At 37.9% G+C, this 13,411-nt stretch overlaps 1 protein-coding gene and 1 long non-coding RNA gene across 3 annotated transcripts in view; one reads left to right on the forward strand and one right to left on the reverse strand.

Moving 5' to 3' along the window:
* Positions 1 to 13,411, forward strand: part of LOC310741492 — a 126,674-nt gene that overhangs the window by 35,928 nt on the left and 77,335 nt on the right. The gene's annotated exons all lie outside the window — the stretch shown is intronic.
* The window catches only part of pi4kaa (phosphatidylinositol 4-kinase, catalytic, alpha a), a 46,197-nt gene that overhangs the window by 10,808 nt on the left and 21,978 nt on the right, over positions 1 to 13,411 (reverse strand). The window contains exons 19-41 of one of the 2 annotated variants that reach the window (XM_083569235.1): positions 11,738 to 11,788; positions 11,482 to 11,590; positions 11,233 to 11,369; positions 10,897 to 11,030; positions 9,924 to 10,006; positions 9,764 to 9,834; positions 9,556 to 9,680; positions 8,263 to 8,344; positions 8,077 to 8,160; positions 7,518 to 7,607; positions 6,720 to 6,839; positions 5,833 to 5,925; positions 5,572 to 5,728; positions 5,314 to 5,441; positions 5,028 to 5,186; positions 4,092 to 4,243; positions 3,852 to 3,959; positions 3,577 to 3,704; positions 2,713 to 2,871; positions 2,231 to 2,310; positions 1,927 to 2,126; positions 1,028 to 1,118; positions 601 to 768 (exon numbers count right to left, since the gene is read on the reverse strand). In XM_083569235.1, coding sequence (XP_083425361.1) covers positions 601 to 768; positions 1,028 to 1,118; positions 1,927 to 2,126; positions 2,231 to 2,310; positions 2,713 to 2,871; positions 3,577 to 3,704; positions 3,852 to 3,959; positions 4,092 to 4,243; positions 5,028 to 5,186; positions 5,314 to 5,441; positions 5,572 to 5,728; positions 5,833 to 5,925; positions 6,720 to 6,839; positions 7,518 to 7,607; positions 8,077 to 8,160; positions 8,263 to 8,344; positions 9,556 to 9,680; positions 9,764 to 9,834; positions 9,924 to 10,006; positions 10,897 to 11,030; positions 11,233 to 11,369; positions 11,482 to 11,590; positions 11,738 to 11,788 — 2,709 coding nt within the window. Of the gene's footprint in view, positions 1 to 600; positions 769 to 1,027; positions 1,119 to 1,926; positions 2,127 to 2,230; positions 2,311 to 2,712; positions 2,872 to 3,483; positions 3,705 to 3,851; positions 3,960 to 4,091; positions 4,244 to 5,027; positions 5,187 to 5,313; positions 5,442 to 5,571; positions 5,729 to 5,832; positions 5,926 to 6,719; positions 6,840 to 7,517; positions 7,608 to 8,076; positions 8,161 to 8,262; positions 8,345 to 9,555; positions 9,681 to 9,763; positions 9,835 to 9,923; positions 10,007 to 10,896; positions 11,031 to 11,232; positions 11,370 to 11,481; positions 11,591 to 11,737; positions 11,789 to 13,411 lie in introns of both variants that reach the window. The other variant, XM_083569234.1, reaches the window with a different exon arrangement.

Below are 13,411 nucleotides of genomic sequence, written 5' to 3' on the forward strand. Positions count from 1 at the left end.
TCTTGGAAACTGGAGCCAAAAAAAACACTAAGGAGTTCATTTTCCTTCATTAGTGACCCAATTCCCGTTAAAATTTAGATACTTTCATTTCCGGGGCTTTCTCCTTGTAGACCCGTGTAATAGGACATTATAGCCATAACAAATAATAGTACTTTGGATGTTAAAATACATTTGAAGACAAATACTTTTGTGCATTTACTTAAGTGAAAGTTTAAAAAGAGCGGAGCAGGAGTAATATTTTTCTACTTTAACTCAAGTACATGGTTTGTGTACTTCGTCGACCACTGGTGATGACATGCGTGTTTATGTTAAGGCATGGGTTTTTTAGAATTTTCTAGGAAATGTTTAATTGTTCCAGCAAAACCACATAAAGCAAGAAAAATCAAGTGTCTCAATACTTTTATCCATATAGTGTATGTTCCCTTTTTTAAATTTAATCGAATCAGGTTGATCTGAGACATGCCATCACATCTTATTATCGGAAAGGATTGTTTCTATTCACCGTATCGGTCATTAAAAGACTACTGTGATAAACCTCATAGTTAAAGGAAAAAGTATAGTCAAGTATAAAGCATGATGGCAATGGCTGGTGGTACATACTGGTGGGAAAGAACGCAGCACTTTGACTCCATACTGGGCGGTAAGGGGGTGAGGAGGGTACATGCTAGAGAAATAGGACAGGCCAGTTGGGGGATCAGCAGGGGCCCAACACAGGATGTGGCTCAGTTCAGGCGAGTCAGCGTCAATAGTGTGCCATGTCACCAGGAACTGTCAATTGAAAGTAATATTAAAAAAGAAAGTACGCAGAATATAAAACCCACAATCACAAGCTGGCATACATGTTAATTACTGGCTACTCACACACATCTAAATCACACACTCCAATCTAATCGCTCATATCTGTCTGTCTGCACCTGAACACCCACCACCACAATTTCTCTTATTACTCCTTTGTGTCTTTGCCATAAAAATGCAACACAATTTCCTATTTTTTTCCCATACTCCCCAAGGTGAGAAAACATCTCACCTTGACTGCCTCTGGGACATCACTGACTGCACCAGGGTCTAGCCGTACCAGCCGGGTTACTTCAGCCACAATGGCCTCTGTGTTTTTGAACCTGCAAAACGGGTCGTTAAAAGGTGAACAGCATTATAGCGTGTTTTAGCCATTTTTAATTTTTTTTTTTCATCTTGGGAAGATGTTATATCAATCAAGTGGTTTTACAAAAAAAATCTGAGAAATAAGTATTTAAAGAACAACAAATAGTCCAGACAATTTAACTAAGTAAAAATCATGAAGTGTTTTCGGTAAATGTCCTGGTTAATCACTTGAACAGCTTATTTTCAAGCCCATTTTAATTCCAATACGGTAATACAATTTTTTTAACATGCAGATTAATCTTAATTTTTTTTAACGATGGCAAGAATGAAAGACAATTTTTTCCTGAGGTATTGCTTTTAAAGTAAATTCAAAACTACACAGAGCAGTCATGTGTCCATGAAAGTGGAACATGCTAATCAGTTAACAATAATGGCTAGCAGAGGAGCAGAAGAACTTGAAAAGCCTCCCTCGTCATTCAAATCGCATGTATGGGAGCATTTTTTCCCTGTAACTTTTCTTGTAATAAATAAAAATTATATTTGTCTCCTCCCCCTTTTTGCTGATACGAAAGAATTATCCGATTTGTGACTCAAAAACCGTAATGTGATCCGAACGGTGAGTTTTGTGATCTGTTGCACTTCTACCACCAAAAGAACATAAATGCATGTGTCATTTGTCACAATCTCCTAATGAATAGGCGAGTATGCTTCTGTTGTGCCACAGACTGTGCTCCAACTTTTATTTATTACTCAGTAGCTAACCAGAATCTAATGAATTTCAATATCTTAGTTGTACAGCTATACAACTAAATTATCTTTACATACCTGGCTGGGAGATGCAAGGCAAGGTAGGAAGAGATACTCCAGGCTAGGTTGACATTGTCCTTCCACTGTTTCTCACTCAGAGTAATGTACTTGGACCTCCAATTAGCAATGCTGGTCTCTACAGACTGTTCTGTAAAGATGGCCAGCTCCTGGGTGGACAGTGGATTGTACCATGTGGTCAGACGCTCAATCTCACTTGCCTGGGTCGGGAAAAGATGGGAGAGATTTACCAGGCTGAGCGCACAAAGGGCTTCACTTGAGAAAGCAATCTAAAGACTGGCTCTAAAACAAAATAGTGGCTTACCAGTAAAGCAAGTAGCAGTGTTCTGCGCTTCATGTAGTACTTGTGCAGCTGAGTGCCTCTGTTACTCTTTTTTGATATTCCTATTTAAAAAAAAGAAAAAAAGAAAGTAAGGGATAATTACTGGAACAACGTGGCGGTTGGAAAAATAACAGCATCAGCACTTAGCATGTTACAGCAAGAAATGTAGATACAATACAGGCAAATATCAGAACAATCCTGTCTTGGGCATTAAGTTTTTGTTTGCACCTACACATTGTATTTTCTTTAAAATGTAGAAAATGTATAACGAAAAAATTTCCAAAAACCAACAAATCCGTTGCTGATATACTGAATGAATAAATATGTGCTGGGTCGTATATTTTTGCTGGGACTTGTAGCATTCCGATCCTGATGTACACTGCTAGCCTGGACCTCAATGCCTCACATGGAGCATAAGTTTAACACAATTATACAATTACGTAAACAGTACAGAGCACTCATACCCGATTTTTTAGAAGTGGTGGACATTCCGCTGGACAGCGGGTAGGTGTTGATCCAGCCCTGGGCATTTTGTTGGCGCGTGCCCACTGACATGTCCATGGTGTTCCTGGGGTCAGTCGCAGTCATCACCGACAGGCTGTTCAGAGAAGGGTCCTGATTGTCTGCCAAAGTGAAGCAAAATTTCCTTTAATATATGCAGGTGTATACTTTCTCTGTTTATTTCCATTTCCTTATCATTTACAATCGTATAATTTCAACTAACTTTTACCAGTTAAATATCACACAGGTGGATTCCTATTTGTAATTCCAGCACATTCGATCTAACTTTTGCTATCTGAATGGATAATCAGTAATACCTGTAGTACAAAAAGACTATCAATTTCAAACCATATCAGCTTCCTTAGGTGCATTCTTGTGTCTGGGGTGCAAAACACGGATGGAGGGGTCTTCTAGGGGCTGATGGAGTCTAAAATTATTCCGCTAATTCTAAAAAATAAAATAAAATGGCCATGCATTCTACAAGAGCGTGCTATGTGTGGATGAGAGAATGCCTTCTACAATAGTTAGCAAAGGTGGCACTAGTGGGGGAGATGGGGGTGGGGGCGGAGCCATTTTGTCAATTCGCCAACAAATTGATAAATCGGCGGCCGCGGTGACAAAGTCGTGCATTTTCTGAAGTGCAGGCTTCAAATTTGCATGGTGGCAAATTGGAACTGCGATGGCATGCTCCCAAGGCAGTGCAAGTCAGCACAGGCGGAGCAAGGCAGGCTTACTTAAGATCGATATCGGAGAAGTGCTGGAAACGATTAGTGATCCGAAAATCCCAGCGGATAGGGAGCTTTGAGGGGGATTGGCGCCAGGCTCACCAGGTGGCACGAGCTGGCTAGCGGCTAGGTACTTCTTGTCCGAGAGGATGCTGGCATAGAACTTGATCATGACACTGATGTCCTCCCGGAGACGCTTGTCCCCCTGAGTAGGGAATTTCGATGCCACGCTGAAAATGAAAAGGCATCAGTTTTTATAAACCGGTCTTAGTAAAGTTTCAATGATTGCTATACTTTTCACTAAATAATTAAATCTATAGTTTTTGGGATTAGTGATTAAATCCTTCTCAAGGTTGTGTGGGAATAGAACAAAGTACCTGAAGTAATCAAACGCAGTGGAGTAGATTTTCTCTCTAAGCACATTGCGGATGGTGGCGTTGCTAACCACATCGGAATGGAGAAGTGAAAGACCGAGTGTCAGCAACCTGCATGCGAAAAAATTGACTAGATGACTTCCAAAAATGTTACACTGATATATGTTACAAATTTATTTTCTTATTATGTTACACATTAATGGGATATGAAACTGCAAATATCGGAGGGAACATAAAAGGAACCTGAAGCGAGGTCCAATAGCTGCAACATGCCGGTTTAGGCTGCTTTTCGAGCCTCCCACAGTGAGAGAGAGAGACCTCTGCAGCAAGCTGCCGAAAATCTCCACCTGGTCCGCACTGCAGTACTTTGCGATTTCAAAGCGCTGGACAAGAAACTGGGAGAACAGAAATACTTTATTAGCTTTCAATTATTATTTAGTAGCTTTTGAAGGTCAATAAATTATTACTATTATTTTTTTAAACAAAATAATAACCGACACTGATCGGCCTGTTCAAAAGTTTACACTCCTCTTGCTCTTTATGTTTCCTTGTGTCTCCTTGAGATTTAATGAATGCTTGCAACTTTTGTAAGAGTTGTGTAATTTTCCATCAGTGTGAAAATATGGACAGTCGCTGTTTGGAAAAGGGGTCAGATACAAGAGATGCCAGAAAACCAAATAATATGCAGTTCCTGGAGTGCTAAATGCTATTATGAAGATTGGCCAATTATACAATGGACTTATTGCCAAGCAGATGTAAACTTTGTGTTCATTTGTTTACATTTGGATATTATTGTGTCTTGTGAACTAGATGTTAGCGGTACAAAATAAAACCTCAAAACGCATCTAAACCCCTTTTATCACCATTTTTTAATTATTAACATTTTCCAGATTCTGAAAGAGTATATCAACTTAGAAAGCATACGTAAGTGTGACACTGTACAGTTTTTATAGTTACAATACAAATTGTCCTCAGATATGTGCTTGTATGCCAAATCGCTGTTACTACTGAAACAATAATGTGCTAGAATGGATGCAGTAAAAAAGGGAAAGAAAACACTGAGACATTAGTGCAGGAGACATTATGTCACACGCTGTTCTAGAAAATGAATCAACACCTGTTGACCAATCAGGTTTGAGAATTCAAAACACTAAATAAGACAATAATGAGTTGATTAACCTCAATCCAGATGTAATGAGGGATGACGTTCGGGGCACAAGGCTTGGGCTGGCTCTCCTCAGACGCTGCAAGTGGATCAGCTTCCACTGCTGCCTCAGAGAACAGCCCCATCTTCTGCTCCACAGTCATCTGCCAGGCACCTGCCATCTCACGCATAAACTGCAAACAAAGAATACATATTGAAGGGTGAACTGTTTTTACAGGAGAGAAGTTTTTCATTTAAGGTGATTTATTTATATCTTGTTTTTTATGAAAAATGACAGAGGTGGGAAAAACTCTGCAGTACCGGGACTTCCACGCCAGTTCTAGCTGCTAGAAGCCATTCCCAGCAGGCTATAGCCGTCTCCATGCCATTCTCAGTAAACATTTTTAAGGGGGACCAGCACAGGTGATGCAGAAGCTGTGGGTCACAGTCTAAGTACAAGAACATTAATTCTGTAACAATTCAGTCCACTTTGCCCAACTTCTAAATAAGCAAAATAAATATTGTAAATACAACGTTCAAATTGAATGAAATTTATTCTAGGAAGCAATTTTTCATTGCCTTTAGAGGTAATAAGGAGTGCTGCCATTTTGAACATAGCCTCAGTAAATTCTTCAGGCTGCTGCCTTTCCAGAGCCTCATTAAGCAGCCGGACCATTATCTTGTTCAGGTCTGAGGTACCTTGTGTCGCCTCTAAAAAGTGGATCATCCCTGCTACCTACATGACACACACAGACACACACACACACAGTTTGTTACTACTGTACAATAAGTCCAGTTTCATTAAAAAGACCAGCATATATATCAAGAAATAGGACACACCTCTCCAGCATAGCGATTCCTAAGGTTCAGCGATGCCATGAAGTTAGAATAATCCTTCTTAACACATGTCGGCCTCTCTGTGAGCTGATTGGTCTGCAGGCAGAGCACATTTATTCACATGACTGCTATTAAACTTGGGCTAAACATAATAACATAATGAATAACAACATAATGAAATGCAGTTGAAATCATCATGTGATTTCTATACTGATTAAGTTTCTACAGCAGCAATTCATGCAATAGTGGTGGCTGTAATTCAAATAGTAGGTTTACATAAATGTACTTGTTTTAATATTATTTTATAAATAGCAAAAAGCTTTAATAACTGGCAAATTGCAGTGGTTTGATAACACTTTAGGATGTGCGATTACTGGAAAATAGTTTCACCAATGTAAATCAGCATTGCATAGGGTCAAATTTCCATGTGATGTGAAAATGGAAATACACAACCTATGAGGTTTATATGTATCAGGACATAATAAAATTAATCTAGTCCTTAGCATGTTTTAAAATTATGTCAGATGAACAATACATGACATATTACACTGTGCCATTCCGCTAATAATAATTAAATTAAATATTTAAATATTATATTTATTATTAAATGTATAACCCTTCCTGGATTATAATTTCCGCTAATCAGTTCATTTTAATTTCATTTCATTTCATTAGCAGCACCCCAAGTGTTATACTTTTAATAATAAATATTATTACTAACAATAATAATGTATAAATCCCAATTCATACAAAGTACTTAACCTTTTGATATGTTACTGTATTCACTGTATTAACCATACATCCATCAGAATCATGTGTGTGTGTGTGTGTGTGTGTGTGTGTGTGTGTGTGTGTGTTTGCGTGGTTGCTGTCCGTTGTTGAGGACTCACCCCCAAAGATGTGCTCTGTCGGTTGTAGCCTGCAAAGTGCAGGATACTCTCTGTAGCCATAGCAAGGCCTGTGTGCTGACTAAGACCCGAAACCCAGTTCTGGTGCTTGTTTAGGTATTCCTACAGTACATAAAAAACACATTAGGACCAACTGTTAATCAACATCTGCTTATGAGTCTGTGCTCTAAATGACACTTGGGTATACACTACTTTTTGGAAATTATCTTTACAACGTCTTTACAGTATCTTTACAGCATCTACTTTGGTCTTACTTTAGTGAGTAAACTCACCAAACCATAATAAAAACTGTTCTAGATGTTCTGAGTGGCACAAGAGAAAAGCAATTGCCCTATTGTCTGTAGATCATGAGCTCCTCGATGCTTAAAAGTCCAAAGGAGCAACACTCTTGTCTGTGAGCTAATGACAGTTCAGCTGTGATGCAATATTAGCAGCAGTTCAAAAAGTTGCAGCTGAATTCTTGATAGTCTACACAACCGGATATCTATTGGATCATAGGAGTGATCTAACGGATGGTGGCAAATGAGCAAAGAACTAATAAAACACAAATGTGTTTTTATGTGCGTGTGTTGCAGTAACGATTCAGGTCCGTTTTAAGGCTGTTGCCTCTTAAGGTTTCTTTCTCATGTTCTATCTTTGTTTTGTCTTTGTTCTATTTTTTCACCTCCGGTGTGCGCTTTTCAGACCCATCTACAACTCGTAGTTCTAATAATCAAATCGCATACAAGAGAAATTCATTAGAGCGGTATTATTCGTTTTGTAGATTCGTTTTGAACTCACCTGTAGATGGGATTTAGTGACAGAAGGTGCCCATTTCATGGCTTCCTTTAAAATCTCACCACAGCGTGCCGCAAAGTCTTTCACAATACTCTGCATCAGGTGATTACAGAAATTACATCATTACATTGTGTTGTAATTACAACATTACATTGCATTTTAACCACGATTACAATTTTACAGTTCAGCAATAACTTAAAAATTATTAATGATACAGTTTAGATAATGACACTAGAATATATAAACAGATAATTCCCATTAGAATGTTTTCTATTACACGTTATCTACTGCTTAATCATTTAATACCCAGATTTGAGTAACATTTTGAATCAATTAAGGAATGTGGTTCATAAGTGAATAACTGTTCATAATAAATAATAGGAAAATCTACAGTCAAAATAAATAAATAGTAAAAAAAAAGAAAAAAAAAAAAAAGGATTTTTAGTTTTTAACTGATTGTTATTTAGCCACAATTATCCAGTAGGTATTACTTTTCTCTCATAAGGGGAACATGTACATAATCACATAAAATTCAGGGAACTTTGCTGCCTCTGATTCCTACCTCTCTGGCTTCATATGTATCAGGAACAGTGATACGATAAGGAGTATCTGGTATGTCATAATATGGCTGATCTTTGTGAATGTCCTGCAAAATAAATTAATAAATAAAAGTTATTAAGGGATAAAGTGACACCGATATGAAATACAGACACAGAGAACACTGACTAGAATTGGTGTGTAAACTCACAGCACTGAGCGAAAGGGAGAGCGTCTGCAAAATGTCCAACATTGTTTTTAAAACACGGCCACTCCACAACAGATGAGGGAAGCTGGAAACAAAATTGTCATATTCAGCAGTAAGAGTAACAGTCATATTCAAACTGGTATTTTTCGTGGACAGTTCGGCTCCTTGAGACAAGTTTAAAAATGTTCACATTTGTGGCATTGACATTCATGGACACCGTACCACCGGTTCTCTGACCACTTCTAAAAATGGTGTTATGAAAGGAAAAAAGTGAAAGCGTTTAAGAAAGAACAATCAAAAATAGTTCTTAAAAATGTCAAAAATTGATGTCAAGCTGGTTGCAAAATCCCAGGTTTCCCTGACTGTCACTGTGAATGAGCGTGGCCTTTAGGCTTTGTTAATACTTCCAAAAAAGCATTGGCCATTTTGCTTTTTGTGCTCATATGCAGCTCAAATGACACAGTGTAACCATAACAACAATATTACTTCTTTCTAGGTAGTATCAGCTAACTGACTAGCCTAACTCTATCAAACACATGTTCAGTGATAAAACGAAAATAAATATTTATTACACACTGTGGGGTAATATTAATATTAGGGCTGTCAAAATGAATGTGTTAATGCAAATTCATTTTAACGGCACTATTTATTAATCCGCAAATAATGCAGTGTGAATTTTGTTTGACCATTTTTATAAAAGATGCTCAATGCCCTTCTTTACTCAGATATGAAAAAAGAAAAAATAAATAAATAAATAAATCATTTTGAATCAATAAACATTTGTTTTACTGATGCACTAAAATCCGATATGGTGCACACATCTGGCAAATAAAATGTCCGTGTGGAAACAATGCAAAAGTTCGGTTTGGTGTTTGATGATTTACGTAATTTAAAACACCATAATTACTTTAAAACCTTTACAAGAATATTTTGTCTTCATGCTCTATGTTGAGTATAGTTTGACTAATAATAAACATAACATAAAGCATTTGCATAAAGCATCCATATTTCTCCATGCCCATGTTGATTAGAGTAATACAAACCTGAAAAGTATTAATTTAAGGTATATTTAGAACAGATAAAAAATATGCGATTAACTTGCCATTAATCTCGTGTTAACTCATGACAATCTTTTTATTTTTTTTCGTTACCTTGCGGCTACTGTCCCCTGAATCACATGTAGATCAAACACTGACAGCTAAAATTCAATGCCTAGCATAAAAGCAGCTTTAACCATCAACTGCACACTACAGGTGAAATCCATGGAGTGCTTTCAAAGAAGAATTGCATGCTTACGCTTCAGCAAGGGACGAGAGGTATTTGTCAGCCACACGCCTGATCCGTTTGTGGATGTGATTAAAGTTGACCAACAGGAACTGAGCATGTTGTTCCAGCTCCTCTTCATGAGCCTTAGTCTTGGGCTGATGCAGGAAATAAAAGGCGTGAGCGCTCAACACGTTCTTTTATTTCCCCTCCATTCAAACTGCAGAATTTCAGGGCCTACCTTGTCTGCCATCATTTGAAGGAAGACATCAAAGACCTTTTCACCAACCCCAATTACACACTGCATCATTCCTGAGAAAGAAGAGGGAAATAAAAAAGCATATGATGGATTTCATATAACCACAATGTTTAGTTGCTATGCACGAGTAGTGACCATTTACCCGATTTGTCTTTCTGGATGGCTCGATCTTCAAAATAACGAAACATAACCTGAAAACGGTCTGAATCCAGAGAGCGCAGCATTCTGTAGATAGAAAATTTGTATTATAAAGCATTTTCATTTCAAAGTCTGGGCCTCTATTGTGAAAGAAATCTGGATGTTGTTAAGTTTATTTAAATATTACAATTTAATATTACATTTACTTATATCACAAAGTGTTGATTACATTTCTGTTTTAGCAATTAAATATAAACCTATAAATTACTGCAGGCTATATTAACCTATATGGACAAATAAATATGTGGTTCTTTTCCCAAACTGTTGTATTTGATGTCTTTGCATGCATTAGCATAAAAATTTCTCTTCACTTAAAAAAGAAGACCTAATCCTATTGTCCATGTGCAAAAAGCATGCTCCATGGTTTACGTGGGTTGTAGTAGAAAATCTCAAATGGCCTTTAATAAATCTGAACATAATGAACACCTCTGGGATGAATCTGAATACTGACTGCACCCGAGGCCTCCTCACAATACATTAGTACCTGACTTTACTAACACCCTTGTGCTAAATGAGAACAAATCTCAACATCCACATTTCAAAATCTAGAGGAACATCTTTCCAGAAGAGTGGAGGTGATTATAAAAATCAAATGGGTACTAAATGTAAAATTGGACATATGAATCCTATAATCAGGTGTCTAAAAACTTGTCTTTATAGTGTTGCTTGTTTGTAACAAAGCATAAAAAAAATCATAACATTCGACTACGTTTACTGGTAAAACACTGATGTTTAAGAGATATGAAAGAATTTAAGATGTGCCGTGACAGAAAAACAATTAACAGTGGGCTAGTAACAGTAACCCTGAATCAAAGCACACAGTCATTTAATATTTTTCCATTCTTCTTTTTCTAACAGCCCTCAATCATGTTTAATTCCTCACAAAATATAAAGCATATTTTGCTGAAGTACTTTACCTCATATATTCCAGCCGGTACACTGAAAGCAAGTAGGTAGACATGGCAAAGTCCAGCTTATTAATAAGAGCAGCTACTTCAGGTGAAGGATCCAGTAAGTTAATGATGGTGCTTCGCAAATCGTTCAACTCAGCCTACAAAACAGCAAAACCACAGTCAGTGCATCTTATTAAAATACAGATCTGTACAATACTTTGCTGTATATATCGTGATCCTACACTTGCTCCTCAGATATACCTCTACTAGAAGTCAGGAAAAACCTTAAATGTCATTACTAAATCACATGCTCCTAATTAAGTTCCAAAAGATTCCACAATTGATTTGAATCAAACATACTGGAGTAACTGTGTCGTTCTTCAAAGCCGAATTGTACTGCAGTTCTGAGCGCAGAGGTTCTCCACTAGGAAACGTCAGCAAGGGGGATTTAGTGGCAATTTCACACACACCCTCGTACCATTCCTCTGGCCATAAACCTGAAACCGTCATCATGAAATGAGTGCACAGAAAACTGCAAGACACTCACTTGTTTAGTAGTTTGATTTACTATTTGTACACTAGGATAACACAGCCATAACAACAACTCACCTGAGCCCTCCACGGCAAAGCCCATGACAACCGAATAGAGCCAAAAATCTCGGAAAAGCTTCTGCAGCCTGGGCTTAGCCTCCTTTATCGGCGGTAAACGTCTGGTCAGCTGGAAATGAAATAAAGCAAATTCATTTTGCTCTTATAGTCCATGACAGTCTTTGATACACAATGCACAGGGGAGTAAAAAAATTGTATGTCATTATGCACATAATTGGCTTTCACATTTGTTTTAGATAAGGAATTAATCTCATACCACTGCGATGACTGGAATAAGCACTCCTAAGTTACCAGCACTGCTTGAAGCCTAAGAGAAAAAAACAATTTAAATGCGAAGTACAAAAGCTCATAAAAATTGTATGTTTCAAATCACTATCGCTTTCCATGTTGCTTACTAATTCATTATGGACTTTTGAATAAGTAAGGGCTCCTACTCCTACATTATAATCCTACTACATTATAGTGTGTTAACTCTTTAATGTAAGTACAATGGGTCCATAACCTGCAGCAAATCCACTTATGCTGGTAATAATGAGAACTAAATTAATAAAACTAGCTAAACGTAGACGTAACACCAGAATATGCACACTCTTTAACTAATACCTTGTTTATGCACCTTTTGATTTTATAACAGCATGAAGTCTTTTTTGGGTATGAGTCTATTAGCATGGTACATCTTTACTTGGCAATATTTGCCCACTCTTCTTTGCAAAAACGCTCCAAATCGGTCAGATTGCGAGGGCATCTCCTGTGCGCAGTCCTCCTGAGTTCCAGCGAAGGAAAAACAGCCCCGAAGCATGATGCTAAAAAGTTCAACCTTTTTTCATCAGACCATAACACATTTTCCCACATGCTTTTGGAAGACTTCAAATGTGTTCTTTTGTTAAATTTAGCCAGGCTTGGATGTTTTTCTTCGTAAGAAAAGGCTTCCGTTTTGCCACCCTACCCCATAGCCCAGACATATAAAGAATACAGTAGGTTGTTTTCACATGTACTACATAGCTAGTAATTTCTGCAGCTTCTTTAATGTTGCTGTAAGGCTCTTGGCAGCCCCCCTGAGTAGTTTTCTTTTCGTATTTTTATCAATTTATACATTTTGGATGGACATGAAATTCTTGGTAATGTTACTGTTGCATCATGTCACGTCACTGTGTTCCCTTTTGTACCCTTCTCCTAACTGATACCTTTGTACAATGTGATCTCTTTCATGCTTTGGAAGCTCTCTGGGGGCCATGACTTTTGCTGTAAGATGCTTGAGAGGTTGTTGAAATGAAAAGTCTGCTTGTCAGTGCTCAGACCATACAGCGCACGTTGCAACAAGTCAGTTTTCATGCCCGTTGTCCCAGAAGTAAGCCTTTTTTGAAGCTGGTTATTTTTAGAGGACAATAAATCTGTACTGCTCTACAAGCTGCACATTGACTACTTAAAAAAATATCCAATGTTCATTTCATTGTCCCTTGGAGAACATATAATAAAATGGTTGCTGAAATGTGAAATGTGAGGGGTGTACTCACTTTTGCGAGAGACTGTATGTATATATATATATATATATACATACACACACACACACACACACACACACACACACACACACACACACACACTCACTGGCCACTTTATTAGGTACACCTGTCCAACTGCTCGTTACTGCAAATTTCTAATCAGCCAATCACATGGCAGCAACTCAATTAATTTAGGCATGTAGACATGGTCAAGACGATCTGCTGCAGTTCAAACCGAGCGTCAGAATGGGGAAGAAAGATGATTTAAGTGACTTTGAACGTGGCATGGTTGTTGGTGCCAGACGGGCTGGTCTGAGTATTTCAGAAAATGCTGATCTACTGGGATTTTCACGCACAACCATCTCTAGGGTTTACAGAGAATGGTCCGAAAAAGAGAAAATATCCAGTGAGTGGCAGTTCTGTGGGCG

The sequence above is a fragment of the Silurus aristotelis genome (genome assembly GCF_946808225.1).
Source record: "Silurus aristotelis genome assembly, chromosome: 18".
NCBI classification, from domain to species: Eukaryota; Metazoa; Chordata; class Actinopteri; order Siluriformes; family Siluridae; genus Silurus; species Silurus aristotelis.